The following is a 20,653-nucleotide window of genomic DNA, read 5'->3' as shown; positions in this document are numbered from 1 at the left end:
AGCAGACCAGGGAGACGCGGAGCTAGAGGCCCCCCCCCCCCAGCAGACCAGGGAGACGCGGAGCGGCTTTTCTCAGCAGACACCTAAGCTTGAGAATAAAGGACTGAGGGAAGTGAGGTGTGGGAGAATAAAACTGAGCTCTGGAGAAATGTTTGGCTAGAGTTTCCCCTACAATATGCACCAGTTCCGACTTACATACAAATTCAACTTAAGAACAAACCTACAGTCCCTATCTTGTACGTAACCCGGGGACTGCCTGTATTCAATTTCAGTGGGGCAGCAGTTCTTGGAGCAGAACTGGACATAATGTAGTATCATGGGATGAATCGTGCTGGGGGGGCAGAGGGAGCCAAGGTCTGGGGAGAGGTGTTTTCTCTCCGTTGCTCAGCATGAAAGGTCTGAGCAACCAGGCCAGTCACAAATCAGCGAGGGGTGGCCTGCTGCTATATTGGGTCCCACCCACTGGGGTTGAATATTCTTATTCCCAGCCATCAGGGCAAAGACCACATGGAGTCTCTGAATTGTAATGAGTCCAACCGGGTAAAAAAAAATGGTGGGGAAAGCTTTCTGTGTGAAAAATGCCACTCCGCTAACCTCAAACTGTTTTGCAAATTTGTTTCAACTGCCTCCTTCCAGAAATGAAATATTTTGGCTATTTCCAAATCTAAATCTTGCTTTAGGTTTTGAAATGTTCTTCCTAACTAAAAAACGTTTAAACCACTCAAAATCCTAACGAAATATTTTGTCACGCAAGCAAATCTCAACTTGAAACGATCTTTATTTTCAACTTCCACCTCTCCCAAACATTTGTTTTGTGGGCAACTCACCATGATTTTTTTTTTCTCCCCTCTTTGAATTGCCACCTAACCGAAAAAGCCCTTACTTGCCCAGGTCTAGGATTAAGTGCTATGCTCCAAGCAAAGCTTTTCCAGTAATGGGGTGGCCATTAACAAGGTTTCTTGTGCAGATGGATCCGCCGATGCTTGATGAGGGCAGAGCTGTCTCCAAAGTTTCTCCCGCAATCAGGGCAGTGAAAGGGTCTCTCCCCTGAGTGGGTTCTCCAATGCTGAGCCAGGTGTGAGTTCTGATTGAAACTTTTCCCACACGCGGGGCATTTATAGGGTCGCTCTCCTGTGTGAGTCCGGTGATGGGTGGTCAGGGACGAGCGAGCTGTGAAGCCCTTCCCGCAGTCAGCACATGTATAGGGTCTCTCCCCAGTGTGGACTCGGCAGTGCTGGACCAAATGGGACCTCACAGCAAATCCTTTCCCACATTCGGCACATTGGTAGGGGCGCTCACCTGTGTGAGTCCGGCTGTGCTGAGAGAGATGAGCACTGCGGGAAAACCCTTTGCCACACTCGTGGCATTTGTAGGGTTTCTGGCCCCGGTGGGTGCCCTGATGCTCCAGGAGGTTGGAGCTGACGTTGAAGCTTTTCCCACAATCGGGGCACTTGTAGGGCTGCTCCCCTTTGTGCAGCCGCTGGTGGGCAATCAGGGCAGAGCTTTCATTGAAACTCCTCCCGCACTCAGTGCATTTGTAGGGTTTCTGCCCCGTGTGGATCCTCTGATGTTTAATGAGGTTGGAGCTGACGTTAAAGCTTTTCCCACACTCGCTGCATTTATAGGGTCTCTCCCCAGAGTGGATCCGCTGATGCACTACCAGGACTGAGCTTACCCGGAAGCTCTTCCCGCATTCAGGGCATTTGTAGGGACGCTCGCCCGTGTGGCTCCTCTGATGGGCCACCAGCCGGGAGCTCACCCCAAAGCCTTTCCCGCAGTCGGCGCAGCGGTAGGGTTCTGCTCCCGAGTGGGTGCCCCGGTGCTGGGTCAGGTGAGCGAGCTGCGTGAAGCCTCTCCCGCAGTCAGGGCATAGGTAGGGACGCTCCCCAGTGTGGATCCTCAGGTGCGTGCTGAGTGTCGAGCTCCGGTTGAAGCTTTTCCCACAATCTGGACACTGGTGGCATTTCTCTCCCTTGCGGGCACTCTGAATGAATCCTTCCATGGACCCATTCCCTTCCCCCTTTCTCTGCTGCAGCCAGAGTTGCTTTACATCAGCCTGGGGGAAAGATTTTTCCTCTCTCTCCCCTGGAAGTTTTCCTCCTTCGTCTTTCTCCCACCCACCCTGACTTGCACTGGCTTTTCTCAGGCCCATGTTCCCCTCGGCTTCTGTGGACTCCCAGCTCCCTTGCAATGGATTTGTCTCCTCGCCCCTTGCCATCCCTGAAATCGGGACAGAATCCAAATAGGAGACGTTCCTCCCAGTTGGGGGAGGAAGAGGACAAAACAAACCAACTACTGTGTGGGAATCTCTGCAGGTTAGGTTAGTGGGCAATCTGCGGACCGTTGGGGTTCCACCTTTGGGCCAGGTGTAACCACCACCAGGTGGATTTGAACCTGGCACCTCTGAAGCTTAGCATAGGAGTCTCTACCCTCTGAGCTAAAAGCCAGCTCTTTTTCAGCCCATGCTGTAGCTGTCTCTTGATCTTAGCTGTTGCTGTGGTCTAGGTGCCACTGCATGGGACAGTGAACCACGCTAGGTGTGTGGGTTACACGTGCACTCCCTCTCTGCCCTGCTCCCCCGTGCCTGTCACCCAGTGGGGCACTGGAGCCTCACACTTACCCCTTCCTTTCCATCCCAGCACTCTTGGAGCACTGTAAATCAGCTGATTTGAGCTTCCCCCTTCCTCTCACCAATTCACAGTGCTCCCAAAAGTTCTGGGAGGGAGGAGGAGTAGATCAGTGTGGGGGCCCTAGTGCAAGAGTCTTGAGGGAAGGGGGCAGAAAGGGAGTGTACACACCCCAGCTGGAACCCCAGTAGGCCACAGCTTGGCCCCCACTTTCAGCCCACTGAGGCAGAGGGCCACTCATGCCTCACTCACCAGGCTTGCTTTCCCTTTCCTGGGTTAGATGGTCCCTTCTGGCTTTACAATCTATTACGCTAGGACCATGTCTGGGGAACCTGGACAAAATCCCCTTGTGACGTAGTGGGGGTACTTGCTGGGCTGTGGTGACCTCTGCTGTCTGGAGCAAGACCCAGCAGGGAAAACCTCACTAGGCAGAGGTAATGCCAAACTTGTTGAACCAGTGGCCAGACACCCCCCATGGAGAGGAACAAAGGAAGGTGAATGCTGCCCTGGCTGGGGGGCAGGGCTGGAAGGGAGTGAGTTAGTTGCTGGCTGTCTGTGAGGATGGAGGAGACAGCCTAGGGAGAGGAGCTGGAGTTTAGGGGCCCAGTCTCCCCCCAACTCAAGGGGGCCTGAGGCATCCTAGCCCAGTTCTGTGACCAGACTACATCTGTGCTGCGCTGTATCCTGGAGAGGCAATAAACTTCCTCTATTCCACCGGCTGGTGCAGTCTGTTTGTGCCATTTCGGGGTGCAGGAGACGGGGAACCCCCAACGCGCCGTCACACCCCTTCAAGTCCTTCACCGGTGGGAAGACAGGAGCAGAGCCACCTTGCTGGCCCTGCCCATCTCACCGGGCTGAGCGAGGGTTGGGAGCTGCTTGCCGGCGGAAAGGACAAAAAGCCCCAGGCCAACCTACCCTGAGAACAGGATGCATGAACGGCCTGACCTGGGAGAGCACAAGGCAAAGCCCAGCATTGGCCTTTTCTCCCTGATTGTCTCTGAGCTGCTTTCACTGGTTCTTCACCTGGGTGGGTGCCTCTTCTGGAGATCCAGCTCCTATGGTTCTTCCCCTGTGTCCAGACAGATCAGGTCAGGGAGAAGGGATCCTGCTCGGGAGAAAGAGAACAGGAGAGATCAGGCTTGGTTACAGGTTCCCTGGGCTCCCATAAAAGACGCAGGATATGCAGCACTGCCCCTATGTTTCCCAGAGGGGAAGCAGAGGGGCGACGCTCTTTAGCAAAGCTCCCCTTTGAAGGCTGATGTGCAAGGAACAGGCCCGCTACGGGATTCAGGGATCTGGTGAGTCAGCCCAGCACGAGGATTAAATCTCCAGACCCACTAGAGATCCACTGCTCTCCCTGAGAATGACCTCTGGAAAAACCAGAGGTCAGAAATCGGGTGAGCTAACAGGTTAAAACGGCGGTGAAAACGCAATAACTCCGCTTTTTGCTGGCAGTTTTTTAGCAGTTCAAATTGCACCCAGGCTCACCTATTGGCTGTAGGAGCAGGCTGCTCCCTGTTTCTGTTAGCTTGTTTCCTCTTCCTATGGGGGTATGTTTCATAGTCACAGACACTAGAACGGGAAGGGACCTCGAGAGGTCATTGAGTCCAGTCCCCTGCCCTCACGGCAGGACCCAGCACCGTCTAGACCAAGCATGTCAAACCTGCGGCCCAATGGAATTTTTTTGTGACCCGCGACTACATGTTTATAAAGTATCTAAGTTACTGCCTGGTTACACTGTTTATAAAGTAGGCATAGGGCCCATGGCCCTTCCAAGAAAAATCTCTCAAGTTGCACATGCGCATGGGACGTAAGCTGCTATTAAGCACCCAAAAGATCAAGCTTAAGTGATGTCAAGGATCAGAGGGGCAGCCGTGTTTAGTCTGGGTCTGCAAAAGCGACAAGGAGTCCTGTAGCACCTTATAGCCTAACAGACGTATTGGAGCATACGATTTCGTGGGCAAAGACCCACTTCGTCAGATGTGATGAAGTGATGTGATAAGCGATGAACATTTACCAGCTGTAATTAGAGTAGTATTGGTTCAAAATAGCAAACCAAATCTTGAAAAACCGGTATCACAAAAGTGGTGTTAGCTCTCTAGAAAGAATCCTCGAGATTGAAATGCTGCAGGTTTTAATTTGAAATTTTCACGCTTATATTTTATTCTTATGCTACTGTTGTATTTGATTCTCAATAGTGAATAATATAAAAATGTGATTTAATATTTTGCTTTTTATTTATTTATTCCCAAATAAAATCACAAAACATATGATATTACTTTTATATCAGTAAATATATGTCCATTTTTTGCAATCGCATGAATAATTATATGTTTATGCAAAATCTCAAACTTACAAAGTATCTCAAATTTTCACAGAAGCCTGTTCTATTTGAATAACCACGGTCTATACTTGTTTTTATTTCAACAAAGCAAGTAATAATCATATAAAAATAATTTAAAAGTACCTTACATTTATATTTAAATTAAAAATTATTATATATGAGCAAATAACAAATTTACACACCAAGTTATTGTATTATATTCAAACAAAACCTGAAAAAAATTATAAATATACCTTAAAACATAATCATCATAAATAACTACGACTTTCCAATAGAAGTACATTTTCTTTGGTGGCCCTAAAACCTATCAGTTTTCATTTGTGTGGCTCTCAATAGGCTTCGAGTTTGACATGCCTGGTCTACACTACCCCTGATATATGAGTCTCTAATCTGCTCTTAAATATCTCCAGAGGTGGAGATTCCACATCCTCTGTAGGCAACTTATTCCAGTGTTTAACCACCCTGACAGTTAGGAACTTTTTCCTTATGTCCAACCTAAACCTCCCTTGCTGCAGTTTAAGCCCCTTGCTTCTTGTCCTATCCTCAGAGACCAAGAAAAACAATTTTTCTCACTTTTCCTTGTGACACCCTTTTAGATACCTGAAAACCACTATCATGTCCCCTTTCAGTCTTCTCTTTTCCAAACTAAACAAGCCCAATTCTTTCACCCTTCCTTCATAGCTCATGTTCTCTAGACCTTTAATCATTCTTGTTGCTCTTCTCTGGACCTTCTCCAATTTCTCCACATCTTTCTTGAAATGTGGTGCCCAGAACTGGACACAAGACTCCAACTGAGGCCTAATTAACACAGTCATAGAATCATAGAGCTGGAAGAGACCTCAGGAGGTCCTCAAGTCCAGCCCCCTGCCCAATGATTTCTTGTGTCTTGCTCACAACACTCCTGTTAATGCATCCCAGAATCAGCTTTGCTTTTTGTGTAACAGCTATTTTTAACTAGGTTCGAAAACTGACTTCCCTTTTGTGTCCTTTTAACCCACAAGTATCACACAGGATACGTCTACACTGCAGCACTATTTCGAAATAACTAGTGCTATTCTTAAATAACTTAGTCCACGTCTACACAGCAGGCAGTTATTCTGAAATAGTGTCAAAATACTGTCAAGCTGAAGGACTTCTTCCTCTGACTCCTATAACCCACAGGCTATGTCTAGACTGGCCAGTTTTTCCAGAAAATCAACTGCTTTTCCGGAAAAACTTTCCAGCTGTCTACACTGGCCCCTCGAATTTCCACAAAAGCACTGACTTCCTACTGTAAGAAATCAGTGCTTCTTGCGGAAATACTATGCTGCTCCCGTCGGGCAAAAGTCCCTTTTGCACAAAACTTTTACGCAAAAGGGCCAGTGTAGACAGCTCAGATTTGTTTTCCGCAAAAAAGCCCCGATCGTGAAAATGGCGATCGGGGCTTTTTTGCGCAAAAGCGCGTCTAGATTGGCCACGGACACTTTTCCCCAAAAAGTGCTTTTGGGGAAAAGTGTCCGCACCAATCTAGACGCTCCGTTGCGAAAATGCTTTTAACGGAAAACTTTTCTGTTAAAAGCATTTCTGGAAAATCATGCCAGTCTAGACGTAGCCACGTTGTATGAGGAATAAGGGAAGTCGGAGGAAGAGTGCTCAATTTCGAAATAAGTGCTGTGTAGATGCTCCCAATTTCGAAATAAGCTATTTCAAAATAAGCGACGCAATTGACGTAGCTCAATTAGCATTGCTTATTTCGAGTTAAGCCCTGCAGTGAAGAAACACCCACAGCAACAGAGAAGTTATTGGGATTTTCAGGTCATTTGAAATTGCGAGTGACTCCAAATGAAGAACACAACTCTGTCTTGCCTTGAAAACCTACCCTCAGTTCCTCATTTTCGTTCATCAGAAGAAGTGGGCTGTGTCCATGAAAGCTCGTGATACCATCGACATGTTTTGTTAGTCTCTCAGGTGCTGCAGGACTATTTGTTGTTTTTTAAGTTCTCTCAGTTCCCCGCGGTGTTAAAAGGATTTGCCCACCCAACACGGGAGTACAGCACAGTTTGCTTCTCCTCCGTGCGCTCTGTTCATACCAGCCAGCTTCAATGGAATCACTCCAAGGCTTGGCCTCTACTTAAGAGTTATCTTGGCATGGCTGTGCCGGGCAAGGGTGTGAAAAAAACCCTGTGCCAGCCTAACCTCCTGTGTAGACACAGTGGAAGAATCCTTCCAAGGCCGTAACCCAAGAGGTGATGTTCCTACACGGATGCAACCCCCCTTTTTCGTGTGGTTGTGTCTACACTACAGGGTTATGCCTGCTTAGCTCTATCAATGTAGTCTGGACATCTCCCCAATAGACAGCTGTGCCGACGAGGTCCAGCCTGCGTATACTTCTCTATAGTAGAGGGTTTTTTGGGGGGGGAGGGTTCCCCCCTTTAACCCAGAATTAATTGGTAATTAGCACAACATCATGAACACAGTTGTAACGTTGTTCTGGTTACTTAGCGGCACTGGTACTCAGCCCTGGTACAAATGAAGCACTGACTGGCCCATTCCCATGGCTCTTTGCTCGCAGGACCGGGAGTGTCGGTCGGTGACGGCTGCAGAGACGGGGAACCCCTTCCCAGCCAGCCCTTCCTGTCTCTCCATCACCTGCAGACTCTGGCATCACCCCCAGCCACTGCAGAAAGTCCCCCTGGGCCAGGCCCAGAGGGAGCTTGGATGAAAGTCTCCGCTTGGCTCACACCCCACTGAAGCTGCAACTGCTCCGGCTGGTGGATCTGCAGCTGCATCCGTCTCCTCCAGGAAACACGAGCTGAGCGGAGGAGAAAGAGAGACAAGGAGCGAGGAAGCTGCCTCCCCTCAGCATAGCCAGAGCCCTCTGGTGGGGACTGCTTTGGAGCCAGGCAGCTCTCCGCTTTTCCAGGCCACCGGGTCCCTTTGAGGAGGTAGATTTGTCTCGTGTACCCCCCCAGGTTTCCCCTTGCTCTACAACCGCTTGCGGACAAAATCAGACCTAAAACCACAAACTCTCTCAGCCACCGGGACTGACCAATGGCTGCATTTCTCATTGCTACCACAGCGGTATCCAAAAACTCAACTGGCGTACAGGCTGAACCTCTCTCGTCTGGCGCTCTCAGGCCGGCAATATCCGTGGTCCGGCATGATGTGAGTGAGCCGGATGTCCATTTATCATGGGCGGGGCTCGACAATCTATGTAATCTACTCACCCGTGGCAAGTAGATTACATCCGGGAAGAGCCGGGTTCAGACGATCTGCGCATGCGCACAACGCTGGACAGCACAGCTGGCGAGCAGGGCTCACCGCGGCTCGGTGAGCCCTGATCATGGGTGTGGCCAAGTTTCCTCCTGTGGTCCAACAAATACGAACATAAGAGAGGCCACACTGGGTCAGAGTAACGGTCCATCCAGCCCAGTATCCTGTCTGGAGAGAGTGGCCAATACCAGATGCCCCAGAAGGAGGGGAAACGTCAGGCAATCCTCACGTGTTCCCTCCCCTGTCACCCCCCTCCAGAGAAACAGAGGCCAAAACCACCATTCCTACCTACCCTGGCTATAGCTGCTGATGGACCTCACCTCCATGAATCTATTTAGCTCCTTTTTGAACCCCGTTAAAATTCTAGCCTTCACCGCATCCTCTGGCAAGGAGTTCCACAGGTTGACTATGCGATGAGTGAAGAAAAACTTCCTTTGGTGTCTGGTTTTTCACCCAGGCAGTCCAGTAATTGCGTCTTCTCTCTGGTTAAAAAAAAAACAGAAAATACTGGACATATAAAACGTCCAGTATTTTATGTTTTTCTCAGACGGAAGACTGCTGGGGAAATTTTTCTCCTGCTGCGTTTAAAGGTGCAGTGTCCTTTTTTTTTTTTTTCGCTCAACCAATTTTTTTCCCTGCCATGTTTGGGATTTTTGGTGAAGGTATCTGGCAACCCTAGGGGCTGCCCAGAGGCGAGAAGCAAAACGCAAAACAAAGCAAAACATCTCACTGATGTAGCCTGTCCGACAAGAAGCAGAAAGACACGCCCCCACAGTCCCCTCGCACGCCGGAGCCTGGGGGAGAGGAGTGGGCTAGTAGATGTTTGTGGGCCTCCCTAGGCCCTGGGGTGGGTCCAAAAAGGAGGGGTTCAATGTGTGGGAGAGAGCTGCCAGGAAGCAGGCTTGGGGAGGAGGGGTCTGAGTGGGAGGGGAGTACAGGAGCAAAGTGAGGGGTGCACAGTGTGGGTGGGAGGGGGTGCAGGAGCGGGGTCTGGATGATGCTGGCATGGGGTCCCCAATGCTGGGGGGAGCCCCAAGCTTCGGGGGGGGCAAATCTAGGCAAGTGGGGGGCTGGATCTGGCCCCCAGGCCTTAGATTCCCCACCCTTGCTGTAAAACTAGGTCATCTGGCCACCCCTAGGAGGCACTAGGGAAGAGGGGATCCCCGGCATCTCCCCACTAGAGGGCTCTTGGGTACAGCTCAAAGCTTAAGTTCCTGCTACTCCCTGTCTGGGTCAGGAGTTTCCTGCTGCGATTATCAAATGTTTCAACTTCCTGGCTTGGACTGGCAGAGTGGAGAAATTGCAGCAGCAGCTGTCTCTGTCCGGGCTCAGCTGAGCAGGGGAAACTGGGCTCCCAAGGCAGCCCCGGATCCACCAGCACCTGCAGGTGATGGGGAGAGAGGTGGGGAGTGGGGGAGGCTGGGGACCGGCAGGAAAGTGCCTCTGCACAAACCCATCTCTGCTTCCTCCCCATCCTCCACGATCCCAGAGCTGCTGCCTCCTCCCTGGCCCGCTAAGCGAGGGCCGACGCCCCCATGGGGCCAGGGGCCGGGAGCGGAAGGGGAGCAAAAGGGAGACAGGGCAGCAGGAGCCAAGAGTGGGGAGGGGGGTTCCCAGCTGCCCAGCCCACCCAGATCTGCTCCCTGTGGCATCCCTGGTCCCGATGGATTTTCCCAGGGATGGGGTCGCCGGGTGCCCAGTTTTCCACCCGAATGCCTGGCCAAAAGGAACCCTTTGGCGGTGCCTCAAAGTCTGCCTGGGGGCTCACTCCTGCCCTGGTTCCTCAGGGCTCCTGGAGAGGCTGCCGGGTCGGAGGCTCCAGGATGGCCTGGGTGGGAGGAACCTGGGTGGCCACTTCCTGGGAGCTTAGGGGACCCCGCACTCCCAGCCCGGAGCCCTCCAAACCCCTCATCCCAGCCCCACCCCCCAGAGCCCACGCCCTGCCCCGGTCTGGAACCCCCTTCCAAGCCCCTCATCCCAGCCCCACCCCCCAGAGCCCACGCCCTGCCCCGGTCTGGAACCCCCTTCCAAGCCCCTCATCCCAGCCCCACCCCCCAGAGCCCACGCCCTGCCCCGGTCTGGAACCCCCTTCCGAACCCCTCATCCCGGCCCCGCCCCCCAGAGCCCACGCCCTGCCCCGGTCTGGAACCCCCTTCCGAACCCCTCATCCCGGCCCCGCCCCCCAGAGCCCACGCCCTGCCCCGGTCTGGAACCCCCTTCCGAACCCCTCATCCCGGCCCCACCCCCCAGAGCCCACGCCCTGCCCCGGTCTGGAACCCCCTTCCGAACCCCTCATCCCGGCCCCCCCCCCCCAGAGCCCACGCCCTGCCCCGGTCTGGAACCCCCTTCCAAACCCCTCATCCCGGCCCCGCCCCCCAGAGCCCACGCCCTGCCCCGGTCTGGAACCCCCTTCCGAACCCCTCATCCCGGCCCCGCCCTCCAGAGCCCATGCTCTGCCCCGGTCTGGAACCCCCTTCCAAACCCCTCATCCCGGCCCCGCCCCCCAGAGCCCACGCCCTGCCCCGGTCTGGAACCCCCTTCCAAGCCCCTCATCCCGGCCCCGCCCCCCAGAGCCCACGCCCTGCCCCGGTCTGGAACCCCCTTCCAAGCCCCTCATCCCGGCCCCGCCCCCCAGAGCCCACGCCCTGCCCCGGTCTGGAACCCCCTTCCAAGCCCCTCATCCCGGCCCCGCCCCCCAGAGCCCACGCCCTGCCCCCGGCCCCGCCCCCCAGAGCCCATGCTCTGCTCTCCGGTCTGGAACCCCCTTCCAAGCCCCTCATCCCGGCCCCGCCCCCCAGAGCCCACGCCCTGCCCCGGTCTGGAACCCCCTTCCAAACCCCTCATCCCCCTTCCAAACCCCTCATCCCGGCCCCGCCCCCCAGAGCCCACGCCCTGCCCTGCCCTGGTCTGGAACCCCCTTCCAACCCCTCATCCCTAGCCCCACCTCAGAGCCCGCTCCCCTAGCCAGAGCCTTCCTGCTCCCCCACGCCTCAATCCCGTTCCCCAGCCAGCTCCAGTTCTGTCCCTCTGCTCCTCGGGGTTGGGGGGACTGGAACCCACCACCCTGCGCCCCCAGTCAGAGCCTTCCCCCCTCCACACTCCCCCAACCCCTTCCCCAGTATGGTGAAATTGGGGGAGGGTGGGGGAGAAGGCATGACGGAGGGAGGGGGACGGAGAGCACGGTGAGGGGGGCATGGCTGTGGAGAGGGGACAGGGATGTTCCGTTGGGTGCGATCGAAACTCGGTAACGCTCGAAGGCACAAAGAGGACAAACCAGTTTTGCTTCCGGTTAGTTACGGCTGCCAGGAAAAGGAAACCCTTGAAAGTCACCCCCTCGGAATCTACTCAAGCAGGGGCTTGTGGAGAAAGGCAGGGTTAGGTTGAAACGGGGAAACCCGTTGTTCAGCAGGTTCTGTCTAGACCAGTGAATTTAGTCTGGCTAAGATTGAGGATACGACCTCGGAGCCTTTTCCTGAGCAATGGGGCGAGTTACCTTTGAAAAACCCAGGTCGGTTTTTCCACACTTCCGACACCTTTGGATGAGAAATTTTACGCTGGGCAGGAAGAAAATTCCCAAGTCAGATCCTCCTCCTTCTGTAGGCTCATAAATCCCTGTTCTGGCGTCGTAATAGAGATGTAGCCGTGTTAGTTCTGGTCTTGCTGAAACAAAAGACAGGACTAACAAGATGGTTTATTAGATGATGAGCTTTCGTGGGCCAGACCCGCTTCCTCAGATCAAATAGTGGAAGAAAATTGGCACGACCATATACCAAAGGGATACAATCAAAAAAAGTGAACTCCTATGAAATAGACAAATCAGATTTTAGAACAGAGGGGGGTTGAGAAGTTAATGTCTATGAGCTAATGATATTAGAGGTGATAACTGGGGAAGCTACCTTTGTAATGGGTAAGATAATTAGCATCCTTGTTATGGTCCATTCGTAAAGTGTCAAATTTAAGCATGAATGACAGTTCAGAAGCTTCTCTTTGAAGTCTTGTGTTAAAGTCTCTTTGAAGGGGGATGCAGGTCAGATGGTTGAGACAATGCCCAGGCTGGTTGAAATGGCAAGGAACTGTTTTTTCTTTGTGAAACTGTCTGATGTCTGTTTTGTGGTCAGCGCAGACTAAAAGATTGTCTGCGGACACACTCATTTCCTGCCCCCCGCACACACACATGCTTTGATCAGAATGGTTTCCTCCCTTAGGAGTCAGTTCCGTGAACATCCACTCAGATCGATGCTGAGTGTGTAAATTGTCCAGTGTGCGTCGTTATTTCATCTCCATTATCGAGAGGGATTAAAAACATTTCACTCCATTTCATGCCGGCGGCAGGGCCGGGGCTGGGCGGGAATAACATGACCACGGCCGGGATCGTTAAACACAAATTTTGGCTTCTAAACCCGTATCCAGGCACCGGAGTAAAATGGTCTGTCACCAAAAGCTCTGGGGAACTCAGAGCTGGACCCCAGTGGTTCGTGCTCAGGACTTACACAAACCAGGATTCTTATTCAGGGTACGGCTCGAGGAGGTGACCTTTGGGACGGTATTTTTTTTTAAATCACATCTCAAGCGCTGTCCGAATGGCAGAGTCTAGAATTTCCGTCTACACGGAGCTTGTGAAGGGGAAATCGGTGTGAAACCTACTCAAGCCCCCATCGAAAGATCCCCATTGGCGCTTCTCACCTGGCAGGTGGCACAATAACATCCGGGTTTCGCTCCAGATCGTCCCGTCTTTGCGGAGGGCAGGGGAAGGAAATGGCAACCACGGTGGGAGTGACCTTCGAGGAGGTGGCTGTGTATTTCAGCGCGGAAGAGTGGGCGCTGCTGGGCCCCGCTCAGAGAGCCCTCTACAGGGAGGTCATGCAGGAGAACTACGAGGCGGTGACCTCGCTGGGTAAGACACCTCGGCCGTTTCCCATCGACTCGGTTTGCAGGCCCCCTCCGGCAGACATAGAACTGGGATTCACATCCCGGCGTTTCTGTGTAAGGAGGAAACCGGGAATTTGCAACCAGCCCCAATCTCTTCTGTTCTCTCCCCCCTGGGCAGGACTCCCCATCTCTAAACCTGACCTGATCTCCCGCATGGAGCGAGGGGAAGAGCCGTGGGTCACCCATCTCCAGAGCCAGAGGAGGAGGGAGGTCCCCAGAGGCAGAAACTCAGGTGAGGAACCAGGTAAACAACCAGACGGGAGCAAAGTCCATCATGCGCCCTTATGTACTTTCCCAGCTCTGACGCCTCTCAGATAGCTCAGTGTCTCGACTGGCAAGTTCCCACCTCAGATTGTGCTGGCAGCCTGGCAAGGTTATTCCCCTCTCCGCTCCCGGCCTCCGTGCCCTGGTAGCGACGCTCAGACTTGTGAGTTACCAGCGCTGGGGTGGAGTTTGGGGACGGTTCAGCTAGTGATGATTCAGCTGATCCAAAAGGTTCTGTCTCTGTGACAAAGCTTTACAGATCCCTTTTTTCTGGGGCTACTCCATTCCGAGTGCAGGACGTGACTCACATTTGGGGTGTCTCCTTCCCCCAGCAGGTGACAGGACGGCCAGCGAGAATGAAATGCAGAATCCCCACCAAGGAGGCCCTGAGTCGGCAGGACCACAGGGAATGTTTGCGGGATGGTCCCAGGGGAGCATTTGTCAGGTCGGAGTTGGCTGGTCGGAGGAGCAGTGTGGAAACCCACCCGGGGAGAGCGAGAAGAAATTCTCTCCTGAAAACAGATGTTTCAAGGAACTCAAAGAACTCCTGGACCGTACAGAGATGCCCGACAGAGAGACAAGAAAGGCAGGCGCTGAATGTGGGCTGGGCTCTCACAAGATGCTCCGTCCAGGAATCCCCCCAGGGGAGACGACACCCCACCGATGTGGGGAAAGCCCCCATCTGAGCTCAGTGCCTCCCGATCATCAGAGCGCAGCCCCCGCCAGCCTCCTCTCAGGGCAGAGCCCCTGCCAGTGCCCCGACGGCGGGACAAGTTTTGCTCAGAGGTCGACCCGCAAGGCCCATCCGAGGCGCCACACAGGGGAGAGACCCTACAAATGTCCCGACTGCGGGAAACGCAGGTTCTTGAAGCACCGGGCCATGCACCAACCGAGGGCACCTTTCCAGTCTCTGGAGCATGGGAAAAACTTGGCCCAGAACTCAACCCTGACGAAACGCCACTGGCGGCCCACCGGAGAGAGCCCCTACACCTGCCCGGACTGCGGGAAAGGATTCACCCAGCGCTTTGACCTCGCCATGCACAAGAGGGTCCACACGGCCGATCGACCCTTCTTGTGTCCTGACTGCAGGAGAGGCTTCAACCAGAAAGCCAAGCTTGCCATGCACCAGATAGCCCACATTGGGGAACGACCACCCAGCGGACATCCCCAGAGGCCACCTGGGAAGAGCCCCAGATCTGCGGCAGCACCGGGAAAAGAGGAGTCGGTGCCTTGACCGGGCGTCAGCGGAGCCAGGCAGGCGAGAAACTTTACAAATACAGCTGCCCGTGCTCACCTGGCCTAGCACGCTCCAGCCTGCTCCGCCTGTCACAAAGGCACAGCCCTGCCAAAACGCCGTCGTGACTGCAGCAGGATGTGCGGCGGCAGCTCCAACGGGCTCGCCTGCAGAGGAGCAGCCCTACGAGCGCTGGGATTGCGGGAAGAGCTTGAGCATGTGCTTCAACCTTGTCATGCCACCGAGAGACCATGCTAGCCTGCAACCGTACTCACGCCCTGAGGTAGGGGCAAAGCGATGCGCTGGGCCGATGGCCACAAACCCCAGATTCTCGGCTCTTTGTGGAAGGCAGCTGTTTACTCTGGGTCGTAAAACGTCCGACACGACAGATTTTCACAGGCATCTAAGGGGGAAAGTTGGATACTGTCCCACGTGTGACCGGAAAGAAAACAAGAAAACCAGATAAAGTCTGCGGATGGCACAAACATTGAGGCAGGAAGCAATAACCAAGAGGACAGGACATTGATCCAGAGCGATCGGCATCTCTCGGAAAACTAAGCGCAAGCAAACAGTGTGTTTTAACATGGCTAAATGCCAACGGATACCTCTCGGAAGAAAGAACGTCGGCCCTACCTGGTGTGGGGCACTTAGGGTATGTCTACACTGTGACACTATTTCGAAGCAACTAGCACTATTCCGAAATAACTTAGGGTATGTCTACACTACAAAGTTAATTCGAACTAACAGACGTTAGTTCGAATTAACTTTCATAGGCGCTAAATCGAACTAGCGGAGCGCTTAGTTCGAACTAGGAAAACCTCATTTTACGAGGATTAAGCTTAGTTCGAACTAGCTAGTTCGAATTAAGGGGTGTGTAGCCCCTTAATTCGAACTAGTGGGAGCCTAGCCCTCCCCAGGTTTCCCTGGTGGCCACTCTGGCCAACACCAGGGAAACTTGTCTGCCCCCCTCCCGGCCCCGGCCCCCTTAAAGGGGCACGGGCTGGCTACGGTGCCCGTGCCAGGTGCAAGCCTGCCAGCATCCAGCCAGCAGACCCTGCACCTGGCACGGATCGAGCCAGCCACCTGATGCCCCCCAGCCCTCCCCCTCTTCCCGGGACCAGGCTGGCGGCTCCCGGGAGCTTGCCCGGGACCGCAAGAGGCGGGCACCCGCCTGGGCTAGTGCGGACATCGTGGACCTCGTCCACGATCTCCGCACTAGGCACAGGAAAGTGGCCGGCTAGGGCAGGAGATCTGCCAGCCTGGCCACCCAGGAGCAAGTGTGCATGAAAATCAAGGTGGTCCACTGAGACCCCCGACCCTGAGCCCTGAGCTTACAATGGCCGTCCTGGGTCAGACCAAAGGTCCATCTAGCCCAGTAGCCTGTCTGCCGACAGCGGCCAACCCTAGGGACCCTGGAGGGGATGGACCGAAGACAGTGACCAAGCCATTTGTCTCGTGCCATCCCTCTCCAGCCTTCCACAAACCTTGGGCAGGGACACCACTCCTACCCCCTGGCTAATAGCACTCCATGGACCCAACCTCCATGACTTGATCTCACTTCCCTTTCAACTCTGTTCTAGTTCTAGCTTTCACAGCCTCCTGCAGCAAGGAGTTCCACAGGTTGACTCTTTGCTTTGTGAAGAAGAACTTTCTGTTACTAGTTTGAAGCCTGCTACCCATTCCTTTACTTTGGTGTCCTCTAGTCCTTCTTTATGGGAACTAATGAAGAACTTTTCTGGGTGCACTCTCTCCACCCCACTCATGATTTTAGAGAGCTCTATCCTGTCCCTCCTCTGTCTCCTCTTTTCTAAGCTGAAAAGTCCCAGTCTCTTTAGCCTCTCTTCATATGGGACCTGTTCCCAACCCCTGATCATTTTAGTTGCCCTCCCCTCTCCCACCCTCTCTCTTCCCTTCTCCCACCTCCCTTTCCCAGTCTCCCCCAGTTTTGTTCAATAAAGACAGATTCCATTTTGGAAGACACGTTTTTTTATTTTGTACATCAAGAAGAGGGGCTAGGGAAGGGTAAGTGGAAGGAGGTGAGGGAGGAATGGGGTACGAGCCCCTGATGGGGAGGACTGGGCTGGCTCTGCGGGCTTCTGGGGGTGGAAGCTCTCCTGCAGCCCCCCAATTGCCCCCTCTCCCCAGATGGCAGCCTGCGGCAAGTGCAGCCAGGCTGATGGCCGAGTGCTGTGATGTGCCCAGTGTAGGTAGTCCGGGCACTCCAAGCCAGGACTGGTTTGCAAGCAGGGCACCCCTGAGAACTGTCTGTCCGGGGTGGGGGTCGGGACCCTTTAAGCACAGCCCTCGGCTAGCCTGAGACAGCATCTCCACGCTCTTAGTCCTCCTCTGATGCCCTGCCGGCACTGCTTCCGGCCATCCTTAAGCCCGGTTCAGGGTCCACTTAATGTGGACATGCTAGTTCGAATTAGCAAAACGCTAATTCGAACTAGTTTTTTAGTCTGGATCCGTTAGTTCGAATTAGCTTAGTTCCAATTAACTAATTCGAACTAAGTTAGTTCGAATTAACGTTGTAGTGTAGACATACCCTTACTCTGCGGCTATGCAGCCGGCAGTTATTTCAAAATAGTGTCAAAATCCTGTCAAGCTGGAGGATTTCTCACTGGGCTGTTGTACGAGGGAAGTCGGAGGAGGAGTGCTGTTTCGAAATAAGTGCCGGGGAGACGCTCCCGATTTCGAAATACGCGACGCAATTGGCGTAGCTCAATTTGCGTCGCTTATTTCGAATGAAGCCCCGCTGTGTAGACGCACCCTTAGGAATCAGGCACTCTGGAAAAAAAATGCAGGGGGGGAGGCTCAGCTGAACATGAACTCCCAGCCAGTGCGATCCTGGGATCCTTAGCTGGGGAACCTTGACATCGGAGCAGAGGTGACTTTTTATTTAGCCCTTGTGAGTCCACTGCTGGGGTACCGGTGTCCTGTGCCGGAGCTTAGAATTCAAGGAGGGTGTGGATGAATTGGAGAGAGGGCAAAGGATTAGAAAACCCATCTTCTTGGGACAGACTTAAGGAGCTCAATCTATTTAGCCCAGGGGTGGGGACATTTGGGGGGGGGGCTGTTGACTCACAGAAAAATCACTTGGGAGCCTCAAGAGAAGCAGAAAGACCCTCCCTCCACATTCCCCTCGCACACCAGAGCCGAGGGGACTAGCAGATTTTGTCGGGGAAAAGCCTTTAGACAGCACCTTGCTGCAGCAGCCGAGGGGAGGGCGAGCAGCACAGAACTGCCCCCCACCAGGCAGGGCCCATGGGTCAGATTCTGGGTCTGGCGTGCCTGACTCCAGCCTGCAAGGCTCACGGTTCCTCCCCCCACAGTGGGGAGTCGGTGCTGGTACTCCATCTCCATGGGGGGGTCTGCAGGGAGGGGGTGCGGTGGGGCTGGAGCAGCATAGTCTCCCCCATGCTGTGGAGGAGTGTGTGTGGCGGGGAGCCCTCGGGGGCTGGATCCAGGCCAGCCTTAGGTTCCCCACCCCTGATTTATCCCAACAAAGAGGCAGCAAAGGGGTGAACTGATCCGTCTATAAATATCTCCACGGGGAACAAACACTTCATAAAGGGATCTTCGAGCCGGCAGAGAAAGGCCTCTCTCCAGCCAATGGTTGGCAGCTAGATCTAGACACATTCAGCCTGGAGACAAGGTGCAAATGTGTAACTGGGAGAGTAATTAACCACTAGATTCGTTTGCCAAGAGCCGAGATTAAAGCCCTACCAAATTCACAGTCTGGTTTGGTCAATTTCATAATTTTCTTCAACTGGGTCAGGAGAAAAAAAAAAAAAAGTTGGAAAACCACGGCCCTTACTTCTGCCTTCCGAGCTGGGCGCATGGCCAGCAGTTGCCATATTCCAGCCACCCAGCTTTGAAGGTAGCGGCGGCAACCTCCCACCCGTGACCCCCTCTTGGGGTGGGACCCCAAGTTTGAGAAATGCTGGTCTCCACCACGAAAATCAGCGTTGTACAAGGTAAAAGCACACACAAGACCAGATCTCATGGGGGATCCGTTTTCACGGGTCTGTGACACGTTTTCACAGCCAAGAATTTGGCAGGGATCTAGTCATGGAGGATTCTCCATCACAGACGATTTAACATAAGAATGGCCAGACTGGGTCAGACCAAAGGTGGCCACTGGGTCAGCTGACAGTGGCCAACACCAGATGCCCCAAAGGGAGGGAACACCACAGGTAATCCTCATGTGATCCCTCCCGTCACCCATTACCAGCCATTGATGGACCTCACCTCCATGAACCTATCTAGCCCCTTTCTGAACCCCGTTAAAGTCCTAGCCTTCATTACATCCTCTGGCAAGGAGTTCCACAGGTTGACTGTGCGCTGAGTGAAGAAAAACTTCCTTTGCTTTGTTTTAAACCTGCTGCCTATTCATTTCATTGGGTGACCCCTAGTTCTTATATTGTGGGAACAATGAAATAACTTTTCCTTATTCACTTTTTCCGTACCAGTCATGAAATCTAATGGGAAGGGCATGATCTGTAGCTGGGGTAGGTGCATGTGGGGGGGAAGGAGAGGAGCAAGCCACACAGCTTCAAAGCTGCAGTCCCTAGTCTTCCAGGGATGTAAAAACACCAAACAGAAAATTATTGACCGTGTCACCAATCAAATTTCTATTGGTGACTGTTAACCACGGCTCCCAGGGGGGTGGCTGGGGTTCCCGGGCCTTATCAGGCCACTGGCAACCCTATGAAAAGTTTACCAGTCACCGAGAAGTGACAGCTTATTGGTGAACCAGGTAACCACGATCAACCAGTTAAAACGCCTACATCCCTACTGTCTCTGGCGCGGCAGAGGAGAGACGTGAGCTGGGACACGCCAGTAGCTTTACAGATCAAATCGGAGAGCTTCTTACAGGATGATCTCAATTTAAGAGAATTTTCTCCCCCCTGGGGAGAACCTCAGGGGGGTGGCCTCTAGCGACCCTCCCCAGGGGATTCCACTGACTGAGGCGGGCTCCGTTAGCGGGGGCCTCGCCCAGCCGGGATGGGAACTAAACCCCGGGCGTGTGTGTTGTGATGCAGCCCGTCCCTCACCTGCATCACCTGAAACAGCTGGGTCCCACAGCATCCAGGAAGGAATCTGCACCAGGCAAGACCCATTCAATGGGCCAAGAATCCGGATGCCCTCAAGCCCCCCCGCTCCCCCCCAGCACTGAAATCAGCATGGAGAGGCCTCTGTCACCCCACCGGGAACCCCCCCAGCTGCCCTGCCTGGGAAATGACAGATCTGTTCTCCCCTGCCGGTCTCTTTTTTTTTTTTTTTTTTTGCTCAATCAATTTTTTCCCCACCATGTTTGGGACTTTTTTGTGAAAGTATCGGGCAACAATTAAAGTCTCAGCTGGGATCACACCCCTGACCCTGCAGACTCCAGCTCTTTCCTGGGAGAGCAGCTGCCAGCAGAGATGGGGGTGCCCCAACCACACCCTGTAACCCCAACAGCTGATCTCTTAACTTCCTCCCACTCACCCCCAGATCCTGGTTTCTCAGGGCCGGGTCACGCGCTTGGGTAACTGGCTTGTGGCATCTCCCTTCCACCAATGGGGTCACCCCCTTAGAAAGGCTGGGTGGCCCAGTGAGCTTGGGTCTGTCTCCAACGGGCCAGGCCGAGCGTTGGGCCGTGAGTTGAGGGGAAATGGGTCGTTAAGGTCCTCACACTCCCGGGCCCTGAAGGACCAGAGGTTACCAGCACCGTTCTGGGAAAGTCTCTCTGGACTCGGAGTCCCCCGCTCTGGATTCAGGCTGGGCTCAGGCTTCCCACCCATGCGGGGCTCTGGGTCCGAGCCCGAGAGATTTGGGTGTAGACGGCGGCGGGGTTTGGGCTCAAACCGGAGTCTGCACCAGGGATTCCGTGGCAGTGTAGACACAGCAGTCGGGAGCCATTTGGGTGCATGTTTGGCTGCCTCTCGAGGCCAAGCGAAAAGCATCCACCCAGGATCCTTGCAAAGCTCTACGATTCTCTGCATCTTGTGGTCTTCAAAG

At 53.8% G+C, this 20,653-nt stretch overlaps 3 protein-coding genes across 6 annotated transcripts in view; 2 read left to right on the top strand and 1 right to left on the bottom strand.

Moving 5' to 3' along the window:
* The window catches only part of LOC102444043 (uncharacterized), a 66,322-nt gene that overhangs the window by 19,489 nt on the left and 26,180 nt on the right, over positions 1–20,653 (top strand). The gene's annotated exons all lie outside the window — the stretch shown is intronic.
* On the bottom strand, positions 761–7,835 carry LOC142823252 (uncharacterized). Of its 3 annotated transcripts, none has more exons than XM_089770857.1 (2): positions 6,830–7,835; positions 761–3,732 (listed from the first exon to the last, which is right to left on the bottom strand). In XM_089770857.1, the coding sequence occupies exon 2, from the start codon at positions 2,216–2,218 to the stop codon at positions 947–949; it is 1,272 nt and encodes a 423-aa protein (XP_089626983.1). In that variant the 5' UTR covers positions 2,219–3,732; positions 6,830–7,835; the 3' UTR covers positions 761–946. The 3 variants fall into 3 exon arrangements, with proteins under 3 accessions (XP_089626983.1, XP_075770198.2, XP_089626984.1); XM_075914083.2 differs by having other exon boundaries at positions 7,497–7,835; XM_089770858.1 differs by having other exon boundaries at positions 7,600–7,835.
* Positions 9,424–15,589, top strand: LOC102444279 (zinc finger protein 7-like). 2 transcript variants are annotated; one of them, XM_089770849.1, is made up of 4 exons: positions 9,424–9,610; positions 12,914–13,117; positions 13,271–13,384; positions 13,749–15,589. In XM_089770849.1, the coding sequence occupies exons 1-4, from the start codon at positions 9,484–9,486 to the stop codon at positions 14,648–14,650; spliced, it is 1,347 nt and encodes a 448-aa protein (XP_089626975.1). In that variant the 5' UTR covers positions 9,424–9,483; the 3' UTR covers positions 14,651–15,589. The 2 variants fall into 2 exon arrangements, with proteins under 2 accessions (XP_089626975.1, XP_089626976.1); XM_089770850.1 differs by having other exon boundaries at positions 9,510–9,610; positions 12,945–13,117; positions 13,749–15,586.

This window comes from Pelodiscus sinensis, chromosome 19, assembly GCF_052426305.1.
Source record: "Pelodiscus sinensis isolate ZL-2025 chromosome 19, ASM5242630v1, whole genome shotgun sequence".
Taxonomy (NCBI): Eukaryota; Metazoa; Chordata; order Testudines; family Trionychidae; genus Pelodiscus; species Pelodiscus sinensis.
Note: the sequence above shows the minus strand (reverse complement) of the source record. Positions and strands in the feature narration are given on the sequence as shown.

Excerpts from the sequence above, each read along its gene's own strand:
- LOC102444279 (XM_089770849.1), top strand. The coding sequence starts at position 9,484 with ATGTTTCAACTTCCTGGCTTGGACTGGCAGAGTGGAGAAATTGCAGCA. Across the intron at positions 13,118-13,270 it reads CGAGGCGGTGACCTCGCTGG|GACTCCCCATCTCTAAACCT; the intron begins GTAAGACACCTC and ends CCCCCTGGGCAG. Across the intron at positions 13,385-13,748 it reads CCCCAGAGGCAGAAACTCAG|CAGGTGACAGGACGGCCAGC; the intron begins GTGAGGAACCAG and ends TCCTTCCCCCAG.
- LOC142823252 (XM_089770857.1), bottom strand. The coding sequence starts at position 2,218 with ATGGCAAGGGGCGAGGAGACAAATCCATTGCAAGGGAGCTGGGAGTCC.